This window comes from Tupaia chinensis, unplaced genomic scaffold (genome assembly GCF_000334495.1).
Source record: "Tupaia chinensis unplaced genomic scaffold, TupChi_1.0 Scaffold000659_1, whole genome shotgun sequence".
Lineage (NCBI taxonomy): Eukaryota > Metazoa > Chordata > Mammalia > Scandentia > Tupaiidae > Tupaia > Tupaia belangeri.
In genome coordinates, this window is record NW_006160181.1 from 1,851,069 (window position 1) to 1,876,035 (window position 24,967).

The following is a 24,967-nucleotide window of genomic DNA, read 5'->3' on the forward strand; positions in this document are numbered from 1 at the left end:
CAGCCTCTCTAAAAGGAAGTTGATAACATTCAACAAGGAAGTTATAGATAAAATTACATGTACAATACAAAGGTAAAGCTATTTCTATTATGTTATGAAAAATGTCTATCACAAATAAGGGCTCTATTACCATTTTAATTCATCATGGTCCTGAATTATCTATAAATTTCAACAAAGACTGAAATAGAACTTTCCCAAAACACGGACCTTTCTTTCCTATCACCAACCTGAGAATTGTGGACACTGATGTCATACTTTCATTCTACCTCCCACAGATCAGCAAGGAACATTTTACGGTATATCAACAGGAAATTTCTCAGTGAGAGTAGATTCACGAGAGATGCTAGAATATTTATCCTCCTGGGGCCAGCAGATGGTGTAGCAGTTACTTGCTGGACTCCCATGGCCTACCATGGTTCAATCCTGGACAAGTGGCTTGAAAAGTTCACCTGTGTGTACGTGCCCAAGATCCTGGGAAGAGAATGGAAAAGGGGTTGTGGTGTAGCCATTCCTCCTGTGGAGTGACTTCTCACTTTCCCTCTCGCTGTCTTTGTCTTTCTCTCTCTCTCTCTCTCTAGAGAGTGCACATCCCCTAGGGCAAACCTCTTTTTAAAAAATGAAAGAATATTTGTCTTCCTAAAGATACAAAAGCTATATTCAATCTCCTTCTAGAAGAACAAACTCAGATGTTATTTTGTAAAATTACTGGAGTGGCCAGCAGCTGGCATGGTGGTTAAGGTGCTGGACTCATACAGCAGGCCACGGTTTGAGACCCAGACCTGGCAGCTTGCTTTCTGTTTCCCTCTCTCTTTTTCTCTGTCTCTTTCAGGTCAAATTGAAAATAATAAAATAAATAAATACATAAATAAATAAAAAGAATTAATGTAAGTTATAAACGTCACTTGAAAAAGCAGTTATTTCACTTAAATGTGATAAATGATAGAGGACCTCAGAATGGGTTGGCCATAACTGATGTAGTTTTCTGCACTGGAAATCTTCAAGCTTTAAAAAGTCTTAAAGATTTGGACCTAAATATGGCCAAGATCTGGGAACAGAAGAGGTGATGACAGACTGGAAAACTGGGTCATTCATCCGACCATGGGATGTGTATGTTAATGAAGAAAATCTGAATGCCCAGGATTGGAGAACCAAGCCTGGAACCTGAAGTGAAGTGGGGTGGGGGAAGCGAAAAAGGAAAGCATCAGTGTCGAAAACTGGATTTAGTGGGATCTATAAGGACTGCTGATTTTGTGCATCCTTCAGTGAGGAGCAGCTGGTCAGGCGTCTATAACATTTTTTCATACCCTCTGGAAACAGACCAAATCCAAAAGTACACATAGCTCTAACACAGCTGTAGCTGACTAGAATGCTCTGTATACTTTATATTAAAAATGCTTTGCACTTCTTCCAGTACAATGAAATTCATATGGTTTCCCACCTTATTTAATGATGGTATAATTTAAAATATTGAAATCTTAGTCAACCTCTAAAAAATTGTCTCTAGGAAGGTAAGGCTGTTTGGAAAATTTTTTTTTTTTACAGATCTTTCTATGAAAAATAAACATCTTTTGATTGCTAGGAAAAAAAGCCAATTCTTCCCCAAGTTATATTGTACTTTTGTGTGACTCCAAGCAAAATATTAGTGACCATTCTAGTATCTAAAAAGATTCTTTGATTTAATATGGGAATCTAGTTATGTGAATATACTGTTATTTTTTAAAAAATAGCAAAGAGTTAAAAATATTAAAACCCAGCCAGATATTTTGAAAGGCAAATGGCTATAAAACAAATGTGTGTTGGGCTTGTACAGCTTGTCAGTGCCTGAAACTCTGAGGTTCTGCTTCACTCTCTTTCTGCACTGAGAGACTGATCAAGATCTGGGTCTTGGGCCCACCTCTGGAAGATGAGGGAATCAGAGTAATGAGGAAGCAGAAGTAACCCTGAGAACTCTTTAGGTCATGATTTGTGCTTGTCTTCAAGGAGCTTCCCACGCCCCCCTAGACCTTCCCAGGTGAGAGGCTGGGAGTTCCCTGCTTTATCAGCCTCTGTACCCACACTTGCCTGAGTGCACACATATAAGCCCATGAAAGAGGCATTGTGGTTGTGACTTCCTAAATGTTTATGTTAAGAGCCACCTTTGTGACACTTCCAGATGTAAATGAAATACACCCAGGAGTCTGTGTCACTAAGTGTAGATACCCAGCAACCCAGCCACGTTTCCCAGAGAGTCATAAAATACTAAGAACTACTGGATGTGTGCCTGATTTTTATTCTCCTATTGATCTTAATTTATAAATTTAATTTTTATCCACACATATACATATTAAAAAACAATGTCTGTATACTGAAACCATCACTTCTTTATCGTCATTGTACATATAGGCAGCTAGTGATATATAGAGATTTCTAGGAAAGTCCAGTAAAGCAGGCTTTACTAAGAGAGATCTATTACCCACACTTTCTTCTTCTTCCTGCCTGAAACATAGCCTTGACCCTCAGAACTCCATCAGGCAACCCAAGATCACCAAGTGACTTCCAGAAAACAACCAGCACTGATGAGGAATAAATGAGATAGAAGGACATTGTCTCTGATACTTCCATGAAGCCACCCATACCAGCCAATCACTGCCCATCTCAGGTTTCTCAAGATCTAAGTAAAAATAGCCTCCTTCCTTTTTAAAACTGCAGTCATTTGAATTTTTCATAGAAGTAGAAAAAAATTTCTAATAATCCTATACCAAAAGTTCCTGAACAACCTGGTACTTATCTAACCTCAGTTAAGGTTAACTGGGTAAAAAAGACAAGTACTAAAGGAGACAAGGTTTATTCTTTTCCAGAGCATCATCAACCTTAGATTTTTTTTTTCCATCCTGTAAGTTAGACATTAGCACTTTTCTAATAAGTACATCCATCACTCATCAATCACCTACAGAGCACATGGCCCAGGTAGTGGGACAGGGTCCTTGAAAACAGATCAAACACCAAGAGAAGAGACCATGTATCCTAAGCAGCAAATCAGTGGCTGATCTAACCACATTCATCTTCTCTAGAAGAAAGTTAAGTTTTTCCCAATATTTTATCCAACTACTGCTTCTAACAACAGAGAAGCTCTGTTAATGGAGATTCGTCCTTCCCCCATGACTGCCATGACTACATAACAGTATTCCCCAACCTTTCTAAATCAACTTCCTGAACAAATTTTTAAAAATAGAACATTCGTCCAACTCAGAGGGAAAAGACAGAGCTACTATGCACAGAGGTGATGCCCTTTGGGCTTAACCACTCTGCATCTGGGGAGATTCAAACTTCAGTTCATTCTTGAACTACACCACCAATGCTAGTGATCCTAGTAGCAAGAATAATTGTCCCTAAACAATTTATGTAATTCTACCTTATTTTTGTTAGAAACTCATCTTCTCTTATCTTCCTGAACACACCCATAGTTTACTATGGCAAGCATATTCTCATTGTAGTAGCCATTTCTTTTTATTCATTTATTTTATTATTATTATTATTATTTATATATTCAATTGCTATACATCATTTAGATTGTAAAGAGACTTTACCCTGCGAGATGTACACCTCAGTCCAGCCCAGCTGAGAATACTATACATGTCATCATCAACAGGTAATAAACCATATCTGTATCCCACAAATGTCTTTTCTCTCTATTTTCCCCCCAAATTTCCTTTCCTACACTCTTCCCCTCTTCCACTCTCCTTCCACTTTGTCCCTAGTGTCTATAACAAGTTTCAATGTTTTATGTCCTCCAGTCTTTCAGTCTCTAACATAGAGTGCAGTTAGTATATGTTAACTGAGACATACAGTATCTCTGTTTCACAGCCTGACTTGCTTCACTCAGCAATAATCTTCCATATTCGTCCACTTTCTTTTTTTTGTGTGTGTGTAGAGATTTTTGCTATAGGGCACGTGTGCTCGCCAGACAGAGAGAGAAAGAGAGACAGAAAGCGAGAAATCACCCCCAAGGGGGGATGGCCACACTGCAATCCCTTCTCCTCCATTCTCCTCTCGGAATCTTGGGCACGCATGCACACGTGCCTGGCATGAGTTTTAAGCCACCGGGTCCGGGACGCAAACCGCGGTCAACTACGTGGGAGTCCAGTGACATAGCCATTACGCTAACTGCTGGTCCTGATATTCGTCCACTTTCTATCAAATACCAGGGACTTGGTTTTTTTATGGCTGAATAGTATTCCATGGAGTATATGCGCCACACTTTTTCAATCCATTCATCAGTTGTGGACATTTGAGTTGGTTCCATGTCTTAGCAATCATGAGTAATGTTGCAATAAATAATAGATGTGTAAGCGCTTTTCCAACTGAGTGTTCTCCTGTCCTTTGGATATATACTCAGGAGTGGAATTGTTGGATCATATGATAGTTCTATTTGAAGATTTTTGAGGAACCTCCATCTTGTTCTCCACAATGGTTGGACCAATTTACATTCCCACTAACAATGTAGGAGAGTTCCCCTTTCACCACATTCCCACCAGCACTTATCATTTTTTGTGTTTTTAATCTTCACCATTCTGACTGGAGTTAGGTGTTATCTCATAGTTTTGATCTGCATCTCCCTTATGATGAAGAATATTGAGCATTTTTTCATATACTTTTTGGCTGCTCATATGTCTTCCTTAGAGATTTGTTTATTCAGTTCATTTTCCCATTTTTAAAATGGGCTAATAATTTTCTCCTGAGTAAGCATCTTGAGTTTTCTATGCATTCTGGTTATGAGTCCCTTATCTGAGACATAGTTTCCAAAAATATTCTCCCATTCCAGGACCAGCAGTTAGCATAATGGCTATGTCGCTGGACTCCTATGTAGTTGACCACAGTTCGAGTCCCAGACCCAGTGGCTTAAACTCACGCCAGGCGCGTGTGCGTGCATGCCCAAGATCCCGAGAGGGGAATGGAGGAGAAGGGATTGTGGCATGGCCATCCCCCCTGGGGGGTGATTTCTAGCTTTCTATCTCTCTGTCTCTTTCTGTCTGTCTGGCGAGCGCATGCACCCTATAGCAAAAAACCTCTCTAAAAAAAAAAGAAAAAAAAAAACCATTCTTCCATTCCAAGGGTTGTCAATTCACACAAATTACTGTGTCCTTTGCTGTGCAGAAACTTCTTAATATGCTGTAATCCCACTTGTCTATTTTGCCTGTTTTTTGAGGATCTTGCTTAAGAAGTCTTTGCCTACTCAAATGCCACCCAGAGTTTCCCCAGTGTTTTCCACTGGTAATTTTATAGTTTGAGGTCTTATATTTAGATCTTTGATCCACTTTGAGTTTACTTTTGTTAATGGTGATAGAGAGGTGTTCAGATTCATCTTTCTGCAGATGGATACTCAGTTTTTCCAACACCATTTACTAAAGATGTTTTTCTTTTCCCACTGGATTGACTGGTACCCTTTATCAAAGATCAGTTGGCTGTATGTTTTGAGGTTTATTTCTGGGGTCTCTACTCTGTTCCATTGGTCCTCATGTCTTTTTTTGTGCCAGTACCACGCTGTTTTGACTATTACAATTTTGTAATATATTTTGGGGTCAGGAAGTGAGATGCCACCCACTCCACTCTTTTTGCATAGGATTGAATTGACAATATAGGGTCTTTTATGATTCCAGATATGATTGTCTTTTCTAGATCTGTGAAGGACATCTCGTAATTTTAGAGAGATTGCATCAAGTATGTAGATTAATTTGGGTACAATTGCCATTTTGATTATATTAATTCTCCCAATCCAGGAACTTGGAATGTCCTTTCACTTCTTTGTGTTGTTTTCAATATCTTTTTTGAAGATTTTCATAGTTTTCCTTATAGAAATCTTTGACTTTCTTGGTTACTTTTATTCCTAGGTACCTTATACTTTTTGCAGCTATGGTAAACGGGATTACTTTCTTTAGTTCTGCCTCTGTCTGCTTGTTGTCTGTATATAGAAATGCTATAGTTGTTTATAAGTTAATTTTGTATCCTGCCATTTACTGCACACATTTATTACTTCAAGAATTTTTTCTGTAGATACTACTGGGTCTTCTATGAATACAATCATGTCATCTGCAAACAGAGATAATCTCAACTCTTCTTTCCCTTATATCATTTTCTTGTCTGATTGCACTGGCTAGGACTTCCAGTACTATATTGAATAGGAGTAGACAGAGTAGGCAGCCTTCTCGGTTTTCAGTATAGTGTTAGCTATAGGTTTCTCATAGATAGCTTTTTATTATGCTGAGAAATGATCCTTATATGCTGATTTTACTGAGAGTCTTAATCATTAAAGAATGTTTTATTTTGTCAAATGCTTTTCCTGCATCAATTGGAATGATCATTATGGGTTTTATCTTTCTTTTCATATAGTATATTACATTTATCATTTTACATATGTTGAACCACCCTTACATCCCTGGAATAAAGCCTACCTTGTAGTGATGAATAATCTTTTTGATATGCTGTTGGATACGGTTTGCAATAATCTTGTTGAGATTTTTTTCATCTATATTCATCAGAGTTAAGGTCTATAATTTTCCTTTTCGGTCCTATCCTTATCTGTTTGGGGAATGAGGGTGATGGAAGCTTCATAAAAGGAATTTGGAAAAGTTCTTTCCTTTTAGATCTCTAGAAACAGTTGCCTCTTCTTTAAAATTTTGTAAAATGCAGTAGTAAAGCCATCAGGGCCTGGAATTTTCTTTGCTGGGAGGTTATTTATTACTGATTCAATTTCATTGCTTGTTATGGTCTATTCAGGCTTTCTATGTCTCCTGAGTCAATCTTGGTAGATTATATTCCCAGAAATTTGTCCATCTCACCCAGGTTTTCTTGCTTATTGGTGTGTAGTCACTCATAGTATCCTCTAGTAATATCTTGTATTTCTATTATGTCTGTGGTAATAGTGCCTGTTTCACTGAGAATTTGATTTATCTTGTTCTTTTCTCTCTTCTTTTTAATTATTCTAGCTAATGATCCGTCAATCTTGTTTATCTTTTCAAAAAACCAGTTTGTGCTTTCATTCATTTTCTGTATAGTTGATTTATTTTCTATTTCATTTATTTCTGCTTGAATCTTTATTATTTATTTTCTTCTGGCATTTTTAGGATATTTTGTTCTTGTTTTTCCAATTCCCTGAGGCATGATGTTAGGTTGTTCTTTTGCCAGCTTTCCATCTTTTTCTTATGCACACTAATTGCTATGAACTTACCTCTTATGACTGCTTTTGCAGTGTCCCATGAATTATGGAAACTCATGCACACATTATCATTTATTTCCATGAATCTTTTTATTTCATTCTTAATATCTTCAGTAGCCATGAAGCCATTCAGAAGTAGGTTAGAAAAGATAGAAAACAACAGGATAGAGAAGTGTTTTTGCCTATCTTACTAATGCCTATGGTCTGGAAGGGGGAGAGGTAGGCCTGGGGTTTCACAGCAGTAAAAGTTGACCCAGGGAAGGACAGGAGAGGCAGAGATGGAGATGCCTGCAACTATTCTGTCCTTACTAATGCCTATGGTCTGGAAGTGGGGGTACCCATGCTGGAATCCTCACAGTAGTTAAGGTGGACCCAAGGAGAGGCAGGAGAGGCAGAGATGGAGATGCCTGCAACTGTTCTATCCTTACTAATGCCTATGGTCTGGAAGGTGGGGTGCCCAGTCTGGTAGCTTCACAGCAGTAAGGTTGACCCAGGGAAGAGTAGGAGAGGCAGAGATCTGCAATAGCCATTTCTGAATTAATATTATCAATTATCTCTTATTCAGGTACTATCCTTGCATCATAAAAAACATGCCTCTGAGTTCCTGACACCAGAAGATATGAGATATAACAAAAAAAAAAAAGGGAAAGAAAGAAAGAAGAAAGAAAGAAAGAAAGAAAGAAAGAAAAAGAGAGAAAAATAAGAGGAAAGTGGCCAAAACATTTTTGTGAGTAGGAAATCAGAGCTTTATTATAACATGATGTCAGGAGGGAAAGAAATGCATGTTCAAACTGAGCCTTTGAGGAGCCCAACCCAACACAAAGTTACTCCCAGAAATCTCTATGAGTCTCTGTGACCCCTGCCAACCCATGAGTTGGGTAAGTTTGGTGAGAGAATGTGAAAAGAGGGAGCATCAGGCTGGAGTAGGTTCTTGATCATTCATTCCCCCAATAGCCCTTATAGGCACAGTTCAGCAGCAGCCCCCAGATCCATGGCAACAGCCAGAGCCTCCAGAGGGCTCACTCTCGCAGCAGTCAGAACTCTGGTGCCTGCGGCGCCGGTGGAAGATGTGGGGCCTGTGGTGGCTCAGGCAGCAGCCACCACCCCCAGAGCTGCAGCAGCCCCCAGAGCTGGAGCCACAGCAACCCCCAGAGCTGGGGCCACAGCAGGAAGAGACTGGAGGAGGACATGGGGCTGGGCACTGGGGTGGGCATTTGGGGGGACACTTTGGTGGACATTTTGGAGTGCACTTGGGGGTGCATTTGGGAGGAGGTTGACACTGCTGTTGGTTCTGCTGGCAGGACATCCTGGCAGATCAATCAACCTAGAAGGTAACAGTGAAATTCTAAGCATTCAGAAACACTGGTCAAGTTATGTCTTTCAAAATCGAAATGTATGTAGAAGAGGAACAATACTTAGATTATACATTGTGTCAGTAACCTGAAAAGACCTAACCTGAATATTTACTCCAGAAAAAAGTACACAGATTAATTAATCAATACAATCAACTTCATATTCTTTCTTTGGGGAGGAGTCTGGAAGTGTTCCATTCTCACAAGCCAGTATCAAGTGCCTGCAACCCCTGAAGGATTCATTTTACTACCCGAAGCATAAATTACAAAAGTACTACAGAGTGCTATGAATTTTTCTCAATGAGCACTCCAAATCAAAAGCCCTGATGTGAAACATGTCAATTTCCATGATGTAAGTATTCCCAACATGGCCGTTTTACGAATGTAAAGTTACTGAACAAAGAGTTTGGAAAGATGCCCACAGTAGGTTCCCCTAGCTCAGCTAAGGCAGCTGAAGCAAACCTCACACTTCAAAAAATTCATTAAGATTGAGTCTTATTTCTACTCAGAAGGCAGAAACCCAACATACAACTCTCCACGGTCTCCTTCCCATCATCTCCAACCTTATATCATACTCAGCCCCACTCTGGTCCTGGTTCCCACTTACCCTGGTCACACACAGGAGCACAGGTAGGTCCCTGGGAGTTAGAGCAGAAGAGACTGAGGTGCCGTAGCCAGTTCAGTCTTTTATAGGCCTGGGCTTAGCTCTGGGAAGGGCAGAATGTGGCTCTTGCACAACTAGGCATGGCTAGGTCATTGCTGACATTCCCCTGCATCTTTGTCCCTGCCTTCTAGGAAGTCTTGTGAATTCTAAGGAACCCCCACCCAAGGCCTGGGGCCTACAGGGCTTCTCCAGTCACACCCTTCCTTTAGGCTGGGTGCCTAAGGTGCTGCTTGGAGATTCTCAAGGAATGTATGTCTTGACAAAGCCTCAGGCAGAGACCGTTGAGGAGATGAGAGATCCATACTACACCTTCCTTGTGGAAGGGTTTAGCTCTTGCTTCTTTCATCTTCAAGGATGGTCTTCTGAGCCCTACTTTCATGGAGAGACTGGTCTCTCTGGAGCACTGGATCAGGGACCGTGTCCTTCTCAGGAAATAGGCACCCATCCTAGTCAGTCCTTCGTCTCTGACTTTAGGTCCCATGTAGACCACAGGTTACCACTAACAGGATTATTAGGTAGATAAGTATGACTTCCTCAGATTTGGTGGTGATGATGATGGTGGGTAAACTCTTGACTTAGGAGTAAAAATGTCCACTCTACTACAAGTCAGTTTTCACTATAAGGTAGTACTCTCTCAATCTGGAATCAGTAAAGCTGGGTTCAAATTTTAGCTCTTTATATATGAGCCAAGTGACCTTAACAGCTTTATTTAGATAATATAAATTCTCAACAATAAAATAGGCATTTAGTATTTTCTTCCCTAGATTGTTGGGACTATTAACTCATGAGAAGGCACAAGGAAATTCTTAAAGAATGTCAGTTTTTAAAAGAACATATGGCTGTCTAGGCACATTTTCCAGGCAGCATATGAGACAGATGCGGACTCAGTTCCTGTACTCAGAAATTTTATTTAAAGATGTAATTAGAGGGTGGCTCTGTGGCACAGTGGTAATGCACACTCAAAAGAGATTGGGTCCCACATGGAGATCATGCAACTAACCCCTGGCCCAGTCATCCTGAAACACACTGAGCACTCAGAGAAGTACCCAGAATCTGAGGGACCAGAGAGCTGGAGAAGGTGATCACAGAGTGACTGGGCCCTCTGGCAGGTACCCCTCTGTCTCTTTCTCTCTCTCCCTCTATCTTATTCTCTCTTACTCTCATATATGTGTGCACGTGCTCTATCATGAATAAATATAAAAACTTCTATAATGTAAGTAGGCTAGTGCACATCCTTTTCAGAATAAACATTATGCATTCGGGATTCTGATAAGCATTTTTATTTCTCATTAAAACAGTAATGGCAGTCAAATGGCTTATTTAACCTTGGTAATGAATAAGAAAAGAGTAAGGAATCTAACACAATTTTCAGTTAGATACATTCTTCTACTCATCAATACACTTTATTAATTGACCATTTACTGAGGGCCTACTATGTAGCATGAATTTTAAATACAGCTTTTGAAAAAGATATAGTTCCTTCCTTCATATACGTGTTGCCTAGAATGTAAGAGTATATCATTTTAAAAATTCTCTCCAACTAAAAGATATCCCATTTTCAATTTGGTTCTGTTTTAGGAATCCTTAATAATTTTCAGGTCAAAGTGTAAAATTCTGATATATAAAGACAGCAATTAATCAAAAATACATTATTGTATCATCTACCAGGTATTCAGTGCACATTTGTCAGAACAATTAGGTTTACAGAGGTAAATAACATGTACGTTGTGACTTCTGGGAACTCCCAATCCAGTGGACATTCTGAAGACCACGGTGAAATCCTTGTGGATAGAAGATGAGGCTTGGATCTGAGTGTTCTCTGAGTTGCTAATTCCTCAGGAGATTGTTGGGACTCTAGGTAATCTGACAATACCCTGGGTTATGTCATAAAGAGTTTCCTCATTCTCACTGACAAAGAAGATAGTAACCACAAAGGAAGAGAATGGGATGGGCGGTGCCTTCATGTATGTGGAATGGGTGTGTACCGCATGTGCATGAATGTACATTTGCAAGGCTAAGGGTAGCACAGAAGAGTTGAATAAAAGACTGCCAAGTTGTTGGGTGCCTTGTTCTTAGGAAGCCAGTCTCAGGAAATAAAATATTCTTCTGATTTTCCTTTTGTGATTTTATATGATCAATCACTGTTAGAGATCAGGCCCAGGACCTTTGGCATCAGTACATAAGAATTCTAGGTATTCTTGGACCCATGTCCACAGTCATTTTGTCTCCAGAGCATGAGTTGTCTAAACATTTGTTCTCTGGGACCAGCAGATGACGTAACGGTTACGTTACTGGACTCCCATGTAGTGGACCATGGTTTGAGTCCCAGGCCCAGTGGCTTAAACTCATTCTGGGTGCATGTGTGTGCGTGCCTAATATCCTGAGAGAAGAATGGAGATGAAGAAATTGTGGTGTGCCCTCACCCTGGGGTGAATTCTCACTTTCAATCTCTCTGTCTCTCTCTGTCTCTCCAGTGAGACTCTAGGTAATCTGACAATACCCTGGGTTATGTCATAAAGAGTTTCCTCATTCTCACTGACAAAGAAGATAGTAACCACAAAGGAAGAGAATGGGATGGGCGGTGCCTTCATGTATGTGGAATGGGTGTGTACCGCATGTGCATGAATGTACATTTGCAAGGCTAAGGGTAGCACAGAAGAGTTGAATAAAAGACTGCCAAGTTGTTGGGTGCCTTGTTCTTAGGAAGCCAGTCTCAGGAAATAAAATATTCTTCTGATTTTCCTTTTGTGATTTTATATGATCAATCACTGTTAGAGATCAGGCCCAGGACCTTTGGCATCAGTACATAAGAATTCTAGGTATTCTTGGACCCATGTCCACAGTCATTTTGTCTCCAGAGCATGAGTTGTCTAAACATTTGTTCTCTGGGACCAGCAGATGACGTAACGGTTACGTTACTGGACTCCCATGTAGTGGACCATGGTTTGAGTCCCAGGCCCAGTGGCTTAAACTCATTCTGGGTGCATGTGTGTGCGTGCCTAATATCCTGAGAGAAGACTGGAGATGAAGAAATTGTGGTGTGCCCTCACCCTGGGGTGAATTCTCACTTTCAATCTCTCTGTCTCTCTCTGTCTCTCCAGTGAGCACATGCACCCTATAGTAAAAATCTCCAAAAATAAATAAATAAATAAATAAATAAATGTTTGTTTTCCCAAAGAGTCTAATTATTGCCCATGGGTTATTGATTAATATGAATCAACGGATGAAAGAAATGTTATTAGAAAAATGATATGAGAGGGGTTTTTTTTATTATTATTTTTAGAGGTTTTTGCTATAGGGCATGTATGCTCGCCAGAAAGACAGAGAGAGACATAGAGACAGAAAGCGATAAATCACTGCCCATGGGGGATGGCCATACCACAATCCCTTCTCTTCCATTCTCCTCTCAGGCTCTTGGGCACACATGCAAATGTGCTCAGCATGAGTTTAAGCCACCAGGTCCAGGACTCGAACCACAATCAACTATATGGGAGTCCAGCAACATAGCCATTATGCCAACTGCTGGTCCCAATATGAAACTTATTTGAGATATTCCCTTTAGCTGATTCCCTTTTACTTAGGAAACCATTGACGTGAAGGTTGGTTCAGCCAAATGTCTTCTAAAATTGCAAAAGTTTTTGATAATCTCATACTAATTCTACCACAAAACTCAACTCCAAAACATGCTCTCTCTTTCTGGTACTACTTCTATTTATCAGGCCTAGGACCTTGCCAGCGCCATTCATTTACAAATTCTGTTTTCTGTAAGAAACAATGTATATTATAGTTTCTACCTAAAACACATCTTTTAGCTCATTACAACCACTCCTCCCTACTTAAAAGTCATAACTCTAGTCCTGAGCCACCCACTCACAAAACAGACTGGACAGTGAAAGTATGACCTACATTTCCCAGAAAGATATGGTGGTATACTGACCTGGGTCCCAGATTCATTGCCCGGTGGCTAGATTCTTACTGCCTAAGTAAATTCTGAGCACCAGAATCTGATGAGGAAGCCTGGAATCTCCACAGATTTTCAAGGACAGAAGAAAGAAGGAAACAATAATATCAGGAACAGCTATGTGTGCACTTTTTCTTCCCCCCTAGGGGGTACCTGTGCTCACCAGAGAGAGTGTGTGAGAGAGAATGTGAGAATGAAGCAGGGCAGTTTGAGGCTTAGAGGATTGCATCCATTCTGAAATTAAACAAAGGCCCATGACAAGAACAATCTAACATAAAGTGCTGAGTTATGGAGAGGTCTGTTTGAGGAACAACCAGATGAGAAACCAAGAATGAGTATTTGAAGAGAAATAGGGATAAGAGTAATTGTTCAAAGGAAAACAGTTGAACGGCTGATTATAGTCAGAAATTATTCACACATGTTTGTATCTATAAATATTGAGCACGTGCTAAGCTTTTTGAGACAGTTTGGTGGTACTTGCTGGCTGTCTCCCTGTAACTAAGATACAGAAATAAACTCCCTTCTTCTCCAGCCTCTTCCTCCAGATTGCCAGAAATAAGAAAGCACCCCCTGGGACCAGCAGTTAGCATAATGGCTATGTTGCTGTACTCCCATGTAGCCGACTGCAGTTCAAGTCCCGGACCCGGTGGCTTAAACTCATGCCAGGCATGTGTGCATGCATGCTTAAGATCCCGAGAGGATAATGGAGGAGAAGGAATTGTGTTGTGGCCATCCCCCCAGGGGGAGATTTATCGCTTTCTGTCTCTGTGTCTCTCTCTGTCTTTCTGGCAAGCATATGTGCCCTATAGCAAAAACCTCTCCAAAAAAAAAGAAAGCACCCCTACCAGAGATGGTCATGCCAAAATCTCTTCTCCTCCAGCTCTCCCTCTTTTGGGGATTTTGGGCACTTCTGCACAGGTGTCAGCATGTTTTTTCAAGCCACCAAGCCCAGGACTCGAACCACACAGTCAGCTATGTGAGATCTAGCTGCTTTAACCAACCCACCATTGGTGGCTGACCCTCCACATGCACCTTTAATGTAAGTATCACTTCCTGCTACTCCAAAAGCCAGAATGAACATGGAAACTATCCCAGTAACTACTATAAACAACATCTCATGCCCCCATTTGTTTTTACTTACCAGAGACCTGTTCTTTCCTTCATCTGCCATTATCATGAGTTTATTCACTGAAGGGGTTCAGAGCAGGAGCGAGGCCAGCAATTATGAGTCCCTCCTAGAGAATAATTTTTTAGAAAGGAAGAGCAATATGGAAGAGAAGGGTGTGAGAAATAGAAGGGTATTTTAGGCTGGATGGGAACTAGTCCAGAACAATAGGATGAGAAGTCTGAAAATAAGAGATTAGTTACTCTGAGTCTAGCTCATTGGGAGTAACTTAGTTTAAGCAGTTTGAATTTCAAATTCAAAAAAATAGCACAGGTCTCCCAAGTTCAACTTGAGAGTACCAACAAGGAACACGGAATCTAGAGCTGAAGATCTGGGCTTGAATTCTGGGAATCAGGTGCTTGTTAGGGAACTTTGGAGCAGGTCCTTAAACTGCCAATTTTCCCACCTGGGAAGTGTGGGTAATAACTATAAATACCTAATAGTTATATTATGTAAATTTACTTCTTTTGTTAATTCAGTTACACATAAACACTTAGAAGCATCATGTCACATAGTAAGTACAAATGTATAGTTTTATAATTACATAGTGTTGAATTAAGTGTGAAGAGAGAAATGCTGCCCGATGTGACAGACTGTAGTGGAACCGTACTTAGCAGCCATTCCACTGAAAGGCAAGCAGCTCCACAAAATGGTAACGTGGTAGACTTACAAGCAGAGGGAGAGTTGTTTACTAAAGCAAAAGTATCATTTTTCTAGGTTTATACATGCCTCGTACTGCTTAATTTACTTTGAACTTGATTTAACTCATGCTGAAATATCATTTCATTGAGTCCGATGATAGTATAAGCAAACCCTTTCCACAAGCCTGCTTGTAAGCCTATCCCCACGCCCACAACCAGGCATTTCCTAGCACAGGTGATATTGGTCCAGCTCTGGGAGCAGCTACTCCCTGCGTTACTACAGGCACCCCAGAACCATGTAGATGAGCTGTGCTACAGCAGTGACAATGACAGACATGGACTTTCTGCTGCTACATCTCTGGGATATGACCATTGATCTCAGAGGGTCAGTACTGGGACAATCATAAGGCCAAGGATCTTTGCTTCTATTCTAATTTCCTACTTCCCAGGCTGATCCTTTTTGGACTTAAGAACATTATAAGATAAATCTTCTGCTTGATGTGGTGTTGAAGAGCTCTCTGGTGATTTTGTTTTTGTTTTTGTTCGTATTTTCAGATAACATGATTATATATTTTATTATTATTATTAGTTATTAGACAATTATGGTGTATCATTATAGCATATACAAATAAATTTTCCCATCCAAAATACACTGTATTTTAGCTCAGTCAAAGATATTACCATACATATTATTATCAACAGATAATTTTCCATTTTGTGTTCTTAAATATGTTTTGCTTCTTTCTCTTTCTCCTTGATTCTCTCCCTGCACCCCCTCCACCATTTCCCACCCTCCCCCCACACTGTCTCTGGTATCCACAGTTGCTCTCCATGCCTTTATACCATCCAATATTTCAGTTTCTGCCATAGAGTGCAAGTTCAGTATATATTGAGTGTGGACATTATTGTTGAGGGTCTCATTGTTTTTTATGGCAGGGTAGTATTCCAAAGTGTATATGTGCCACACTTTTTCAATCCATTCATCTGTTCATGGACATTTAGGTTAGTTCCATGTCCTAGCAATTGTGAATAATGCTGCAATAAACATGGATGTGCAAGTGTTTTTCTGACTGAGTGCATTCCTATCCTTTGGGTAAATACCCAGGAATGGAATTTCTGGATCATATGGTAGTTCTATTTGTAGGTATCTGGTAGTTTGGGCCAAAGTGACAACCATCCTACTTCAGTGTGTTCTAGCTGCCGTTGACACCTCTTCACTTGGGTCATATTTTGAATAATCCAACTCATAGGAATCCTTAAACATCCTTTAATCCTCCCACTCACCTCAATTTCTCCCAAACATATATTCTAATACCCAGGGAATCCTGCCTCTCTTCCCACTGTAATGCCATCCAAAGTTTCTTCAGAAATCTAAGATTATATAAAGCTGAGTCCTGGGGAAATGGAGATCCTCAAAACCTCCAAGGGCCAGAGCTGCTTCTTATCAGAAGCTCAATAGGAAACACAGAGCACCATACTCTGGATCTTTATGCTGGTTGTCCCAGGCAAAGGCTCTGGTCTGCACATTCCCTGAGATCTTGCTGTGGCAACTTGTGCCTATGATGACTTCCTTTGGAATCCCAACCTGCATATCTGCAGCCATGACATGCAGTACTAACTTCTCTCCTCTCCGTCAGCCTACAGGGATAGCTCTAAACTCAGCCTCGCTGTAACATTAATGGACACCAGTGAGGTGCCAGTATCTTTTGAATTTATTCTTTATCCATTTCTTATTTTATTATACTCTGTGGAAGATGTCAATATTTTCAAGACCTTGGTGACCTCATAGTTCTTGCTCTGGTTGTTCTCAGACAGTAATATTGGAAACAAAAAAAAAAAAAGAAAAGAAAAAAATAGTAATTTTTGACTAATTTTTCTGGAAGTGGGACCAAGGCAGCAATGTTTTACAAATGTTCTGCTAACTGATTATTACGTGTGGACAGAATTGAAAACCACCAGATTTAACAGACAAGAAGGTTTTGCCAGTAAAGGGATGTGGAAAGGCTCCTTTGAAAAGGGTGAACTGAAGATAGACTTTGAAGGATATGCAGAAGCTCTAGAAGTAAGTTCTTATGTAAAATGGGTATCCTGTGTACATAAATATTCCATCTCTAAGAAGTGAAAAATATCAGTGTTTACCCCAGTGTTAGTAAAAGAAATAAATGAATATTGTATCTTCCTGACTTTTAAGGTGTTACTTGGTTCAAATAATTCCGGGCCATTTATTTTAACTAAGGTATTGACCAATGATGAAAGAAGATATACAAAATGAAGTAATAAATGTTAAGAGCAAACTCAGAAATTAGATTACTTCAACTTTTGTATGTATGTTGGTCCAGCTGCTGCACAACATTAACCTGGTAGAAATAGCCAGGTAAGTGGAGAGGAGGAGGCAGGGTTTCAGACAAGGACCTGAAGCAGAGACTGGAGAGAATCATAGCACCACGGGAACAACCAACTGAGCAGTTTGATTTCTGCAAAGGGTTTTTATGGGCAATTGTGCTTTATGGAAAATTCCACTGTGAATAGATTATAAATGACCTTGACTATTAAATATCTAAGTTTTAATTCCTTCAATGAGTAGTGGAGAGTCATAGGAGTTTCTGAGAAGACAAGAGATGAAATTTGCGTACTCTGCACTACTTTGGACACTAGACATGTGTTTAAGGCCCAGCCTTGTTCTCACTATCATCTGCCACTTTGTGAAAGTCATTTTACTGTTCTGGCTAGGTTTCTTCATCTAAACTTTCACTTGATCTTAAATGTCTGTGGCTATAATAAAAATTACTATTATGAGGTTCATTGAGTCATTCATCAATCTGTTAATTCAATAAATACCTGTTGAATACCTACTCTGTGCCCAATACTGAGAATAATAATAATAATAATAATAATAGGCCACAAGTACTGGACAACAGCACTCACACTCTAGGAGGCATGATTATCTTAGCCTTTCTAAAAAGGAATTTTAAAAACTCAACACTATGGGGCCAGCAGGTAGTGTGGTGGTTAAGGTACTGGACACTGCCACATGGCTGACCATGGTTCGAGTCCTGGACCTGGTGGCTTTCTCACTTTCCCTCTCTCTGTGTCTCTCTCTGGTCAAATTAAAATAAATGAATGAATAAATAAAATTAAATCATAATTCTTAAAAAAAAAAAACTCAACACAATGTCCTGCTTTAAGAAAAACAACAACAACAACAAAACCTTGCTAAATTTTTTGGAAAAGCTATTTGTTATATGATGAAGAATGCCTATCACAAATGAGAGCCTCATCACTATTTTATTTTATTCAGGGACTGAATTAGCTATCAAACTCAGCTAGATATATAAAACAGAAACAGAGGTAAAATGACTTAAAGAAGGAAACAAAAATAGTTCTTCGAATTACCATGATTATAAATATAGAATATATGGAAATCCAAACAAGAAAATTCTTAAATTTAGTACAAAATTTTTAAAAATCCTCTTATGCTGACCAGGAATTACTATTAAAAAAAACAAAGTTGAGTTTGAAGCTCTGAGAAGAAATGATATTTTACATAAAAACCATAGGAAAAATACTTAGAAATAGTCTCAGGAAAAAAAAAAAAAAAAGCCTCATAATAAAAATTGCCTTAATAAAACCTTAAGAGCTATTATCAATGAAGCTACATATAACTTTGCTCTCACATACAAAATAAAAGTTCAGTGAAGAGGCAAATTTTGGCCTGAACATCATGGCACAAGTGGTAGGGCACCAAAGTATGATGCTAGAGCTACATGGATGGCCTGAGTCCAAGTTGAACCTGCTAGGCAGACCCACCAACCCACATGGTACTGGATTTGTAAGAAGTTGCAGGAAGAATCACTATGAAGCCAAGCCCAGTCAAGGATATCTTTATTCTCTTTTCTCTCTAAAAATCAATAAATAGGGACTGGCATGTGACATGATTGTTAAGGATGCTGGATTCCCAAATGGCCAACTGCGGTTGGAGTCCCAGATCCAGGAGCTTGCATTCTCACTTTCCCTCTCTCTCTCTTTGTCTCTCTCTGGTCAAATTAAAATAATAATAATAATATAGTTAAATAAGAATTTTTTAAATTAATGTTTAAATTTTAAAAGAAAGAGGTGAGTCTATCTTCTGGAAGGGAAGAATGGATGTTATAAAGACAATTCTATCCCAAGTTATACTTTCTGGTCACTCCAAGCAAAATTTTGGTGATTATTCTAATATTTAAAAAAAAGAATTTATTTAATACATAAATCTAATTATATGAATATACTATTAATAGTTTAACTTTTTTTCTTATTTTATTTACATTTAATCACTGTTTATCTATACAGCACACAAAATGAATCTTGCTAACATGAATACATTGGATATCAGTCTAGTCAAAGACATAATCATACACACAGTAATGAAAAGACACAAGTAATAATGCCCTGCTATATATTTTTGTAAAAGATAGAGCTATGAAACAAATGCATGTGATACTTGTACAGCTTGTCTCTGAGCCTGATACTCTGAGTTTCTGCTTCACTCTCCTCCTGACCTGAGAGTGATCAAGAACCCTGGTCCTTGGTCCACCTCTGGACCAAGGAGTCGGAGTAAGGAGGTAGCCTGAGATAACCCTGAGTTCCCCTTAGACTTTCCTCCACAAAGCTTCCCATACCCCTGCATACCTTCCAGCTGTGGTGCTGCAAATTCCCTATCTAATCATCCACTCTTCCCAGACCTGTCTTACTGTGTGCATAGGAGCCCATGGCACTATGGGTATGATTGTCTAAATGTTTATGAAAACACACACCTGTGTGATTCTTTCAGATGCAGATGAAGGAGCACCTGTGTCACTATTTCCAGATACACAGAGACTCAGCCATCTTTTTCCTACAATCATAATCTACCAGGAACCACTAAGTATTTGCTTAATATGTACATTTCCCTTCATTTTTAATTGCGGTTGGAGTCCCAGATCCAGGAGCTTGCATTCTCACTTTCCCTCTCTCTCTCTTTGTCTCTCTCTGGTCAAATTAAAATAATAATAATAATATAGTTAAATAAGAATTTTTTAAATTAATGTTTAAATTTTAAAAGAAAGAGGTGAGTCTATCTTCTGGAAGGGAAGAATGGATGTTATAAAGACAATTCTATCCCAAGTTATACTTTCTGGTCACTCCAAGCAAAATTTTGGTGATTATTCTAATATTTAAAAAAAAGAATTTATTTAATACATAAATCTAATTATATGAATATACTATTAATAGTTTAACTTTTTTTCTTATTTTATTTACATTTAATCACTGTTTATCTATACAGCACACAAAATGAATCTTGCTAACATGAATACATTGGATATCAGTCTAGTCAAAGACATAATCATACACACAGTAATGAAAAGACACAAGTAATAATGCCCTGCTATATATTTTTGTAAAAGATAGAGCTATGAAACAAATGCATGTGATACTTGTACAGCTTGTCTCTGAGCCTGATACTCTGAGTTTCTGCTTCACTCTCCTCCTGACCTGAGAGTGATCAAGAACCCTGGTCCTTGGTCCACCTCTGGACCAAGGAGTCGGAGTAAGGAGGTAGCCTGAGATAACCCTGAGTTCCCCTTAGACTTTCCTCCACAAAGCTTCCCATACCCCTGCATACCTTCCAGCTGTGGTGCTGCAAATTCCCTATCTAATCATCCACTCTTCCCAGACCTGTCTTACTGTGTGCATAGGAGCCCATGGCACTATGGGTATGATTGTCTAAATGTTTATGAAAACACACACCTGTGTGATTCTTTCAGATGCAGATGAAGGAGCACCTGTGTCACTATTTCCAGATACACAGAGACTCAGCCATCTTTTTCCTACAATCATAATCTACCAGGAACCACTAAGTATTTGCTTAATATGTACATTTCCCTTCATTTTTAATTTATATGTTTAAATTTTGCCCAGAAACAATATAATACCTACATATCAAAGCCTCCACTTCTTTGCCTCACTTGTAGAGTAGGCAGCCTGTGAGGTTTAAGACGTCTTTGGGGCTCTAGAACGACTTAATAAGGGAGGCTTTTTACTCACTGTTATTTTTTTTTCCTCCCTGCCTGAAACACCCTTGACCATCATAACGCCATCAGACAACCTGAGACCATGAAGCGCCTTCCAGAAAACCAACAGCACTGACGACGTACAAGTAAGACAGAAGGACATCATCTCTGCTGCTTGCATGGGGGCACCATAGTAGCCATACTCTGCCCTTCTCAGTATCTTACTTCTCAATATCTGAGTGGAAAATAGCTGGCTTGCCTTTTTTTTTGGAGAGGGTTTTGCTATAGGGCATGTGCGCTCACCAGGCAGAGAGAGACAGAGAGACAGAAAGCGAGAAATCACCACCCACCCACGGGGGATGGTCCCCTGCAATCCCTTCTCCTCCATTCTCCTCTCGGGATCTTGGGCATGCATGCATACGTGCCCGGCATAAGTTTTAAGCCACCGGGTCCAGGACGTGAACCGCGGTCGACTACATGGGAGTCCAGTGACATAGCCATTATGCTAACTGCTGGTTCCCTTGCTTTTTTAAGTTGTTGCCATTTGAGTTTCTGTTATAGCAGCCAAACATTTCTAATATACACATACACATACAAATACCAAACACAGGTAAGATGCAACTGAAATCTAAATAATTAGATTGAATATCTTGTGTATTGAAGGCAAAATAGGGAAGGGATTCTGCTCGCCAAGAACAGAGTACAAGAGCCCCAGCTAGCCTACCACTGGGGAAATGGGGGGCAGGGTGAGCTCCTATTATTTAAGGCAGACGTCCCTGGAGCTGATTCAGGTGTCCGTGCCCTTAGGCTAGCCTTCCCCATTTCCAAACTCATTTGGACTCAGTGCTGGATATTACTAATTAAAGGAAGGTTTTATTTTGCTTTAAGGGAGGGGGTAGAATAGGATCTGTCTGTTTTGCTTGCTGACATGTAAGCACTAAGAACAGGAAAATCTTCTTAACCAAAAGGTCTATTTGATTATATAAACACTGGAAATGTTTCTAGGGAAAAACTATATCATAAACAGAGTCAATAAAATCTGATGCAGTAAGGGCTTTAATAAAGACTGAGCAAAGTTAATTTCTCTGATATAGTAAGAGATCTTTACAATCAAAAAGAAAATTTTTTAAATAGCATGCATAATTTTGTAGAAACGGCCAATAAACATGGAGTCAGGGCAAGGTCCTGGGAAGCACAGCAAACACTGAGTACAGAGACCACATATCCTGAACAGAAAGTCACAGGCTGATACCAGACTCCCCTTCTCCACAAGGGAGTTCAGTGACCATGGGTTGTATTCTGAGGGAAGGACAGTCAAAATATTCATTTCAAGCATTTTATCCAACTATCACTACTAACAATTGTAAAGTTCTATTAGATAAAGACTTGTCCTTCTCTCTAGACTCCCAAATTAAACCAATGGAACTTCCGAACCTTTCTTAACTTCTAAAACGCACAAAAATAAATAACATGTATACAGCTCAGTGGAGAAAAAGCAAAGCTGCAGAGGCTGGGAGTGAGCTCCTTAGGGCTCCAACCATCCTACAGATGGAGGGAATCAGACCTGAGAGCATCTGTTCAGTTGTCCTTTATTCAAGTCCTTTCTTGCATCATAAAAAGCTTGTCTCTGGAGCCCTGACCTTTAGAGGACATTTGATATCACACACACACACACATACACACATACACACACAAAGTCATCAAAATATTTTGTGAGTATGAAATCATAGCTTTATTATAACATGATGTCAAGAGGAAGAGATGCATGTCCAGGCTGAGCATCTGGTCAATCAAACACAAAGTTCCTCCCAGGAATCTCTATGAGTCTCCGTGTTCCCTGCCAACCCATGAATTAGATGATTTGGATGAGAGGGTGTGGAAAGAGGGAAACATCAGGCTGGAGCAGGTTCTTGACCATCCTTCCCCCGATAGTCCTTGCAGGCTCAGCTCAGCAGCAGCCCCCAGATCCATGGCAGCAGCCAGAGCCTCCTGAAGGCTCACACTCGCAGCAATCAGAGCTCTGGTGCCGGCGGCGCCGGTGGAAGAGATGGGGCCTGTGGTGACTCAGGCAGCAGCCGCCACCCCCAGCACTGCACCAGCCCCCAGAGCTGGGGCCACAGCAACCCCCAGAGCTTGAGCCACAGCAGCCCCCAGAGCTGGGGCCACAGCAACCCCCAGAGCTGGGGCCACAGCAGGAAGAGACTGGAGGGGGACATGGGGCTGGGCACTGGGGTGGACATTTAGGAGGACACTTTGGTGGACACTTTGGGGTGCACTTGGGGGTGCACTTGGGAGGGGGTTGGCACTGCTGCTGGTTCTGCTGGCAGGACATCTTGGCAAATCAGTTGACCTAAGAAATAGTAATAAAACTCTTTAAATATTTCAAAACAAAGGTCACAACTATTTTTCTTTTAAAAGTCACTATGTATGTAGAAGAGGAATGATATTTAGATCCTGCAATTACTTCAGAAACCTGAAAGAAACAACTTGATTCTTTCCTTAAGATAAATGTACTTTATTAAAAGTCAATAGAATGGGCTCCTTGATACTTCTCTCTTGAGAAATCCTGGGAGTGCTCCACACCCACAAGCCTATATAAGGTACTTACAACCGCTAAAGTGTCCTTTCTAGTAATACAAGTGTCTCCAAGTAATATTGCAGAGACATCCAAGAGTGCTCTAGACATGTTTCACAATGAGCACTCCAGAACAAAAAGCCTGTGTGAAGGAAGTATTTGCCAACTTCTGTGTTGTAAATGTTCCTGACATGGCTGTTTTCAAGCTACCAAAGTAAAGCCACTGGATATAGAGTTGGAAAAGATGCCCATGGTTAGCTCCTCTAGCCTAGCTGAGTCAGTAGTAGCAAACCCCAGAGGTAAAGGGATTAAACACGACTCTTACTCCTGCTCAGTATGGCAGAAACCAAACACACAACTCTCCACAGCCTCCCCCAATCCTAGTCATCCCTCCTCCGTCTTGCTCAGCCCCTTCTGTTCTCCCAGGTTTCCACTTACCCTGGTCACACACAGGAGCACAAACAGGTCCCTGGGAAGTCAGAGCACATGAGGATGCGATGCTGGAGCTGGAGCTGTCTTTTATAGGCCCAGCTTAGCTCTGGGAGGAACAGGATGAGGCTCTTGCACAACCAGGCATGTGCTGGGTCATTCCTGACATTCCCTTGCCTCCTTGTCCTGGCCTCTCAGGGGGCTTCCATGGGGCCTTTTCCCCAGGACCCTCCTATGAGGCTCGGGTCTAGGAGGCTTTAGCCAGTCACAGTCCCCCACAGGCCAGAGCCCTGTAAGTTTGACATAGGTCACGTGAGGCACCAGTGGCTGCTCTAGGCTCTATTCCCTTCATCTCCTTCTGTGCATGTCCTAATGGAAATATTCCATTCTGATTATTCCCCACTCTGAGAAGTTTCTTTCATGTCCGCTGTACATCCAGCCATCCCGGCCTCAAGTCGGGTTCATGTCCTTCTAGGGATCTACTCCTTGCCTAGTCTCTCGGTCCTTCATTTTCATCTTCCTCATACCCTCTATAAAAATTAGATGAGTGGATTAGATATAAATTTATCGTTCTGTCTATAGTAAGGAGGGTGCTTGAGAATGAATAATTTCCTCTAACCAGAGGGATTGTATTAAATCTGTGACTTAAGTCAGAAAATCTGCAATTCACCAACTAGGTAATCTTTGGAAATTGCTAGAAAACTAGGAGTGTCAATTCTTATATATATAATGAGCATGATGAGTTGTTCTGAATATTAAGTGAAAAGTGGGAAAGGGCTTAGCACAATATTTTGTGCCTGATAAATACTGACTAAGTATGTATAGAAATAGAAACTTAGTAGAGAAGCCAGCAGTTGGCATAATGGCTATGTTGCTGGACTCCAATGTAGTTGACCACAGTTCGAGTCCCACTGGACCTGGTGGCTTAAACTCATTCTAGGTGCGTGTGCATGCGTGCC

General features: G+C 40.3%; 2 protein-coding genes across 2 annotated transcripts; both read right to left on the reverse strand.

Annotated features, from left to right (window-relative positions):
* Window positions 1–8,162: 8,162 nt before the first annotated feature.
* On the reverse strand, window positions 8,163–8,498 carry LOC106736127 (late cornified envelope protein 2D). The gene has a single exon (XM_014592116.1). It carries the CDS (start codon window positions 8,496–8,498, stop codon window positions 8,163–8,165), a length of 336 nt encoding a protein of 111 aa, XP_014447602.1.
* A 14,454-nt stretch (window positions 8,499–22,952) lies between these two features.
* LOC102487757 (late cornified envelope protein 2D-like) lies at window positions 22,953–23,336 on the reverse strand. The gene has a single exon (XM_014592103.1). The coding sequence runs from the start codon at window positions 23,334–23,336 to the stop codon at window positions 22,953–22,955; it is 384 nt and encodes a 127-aa protein (XP_014447589.1).
* Between the last annotated feature and the right edge of the window lie 1,631 nt (window positions 23,337–24,967).

What these genes read in the sequence shown, in the direction of transcription:
- LOC106736127 (XM_014592116.1), bottom strand. Translation starts at nt 8,498, where the DNA reads ATGTCCTGCCAGCAGAACCAACAGCAGTGTCAACCTCCTCCCAAATGC.
- LOC102487757 (XM_014592103.1), bottom strand. Translation starts at nt 23,336, where the DNA reads ATGTCCTGCCAGCAGAACCAGCAGCAGTGCCAACCCCCTCCCAAGTGC.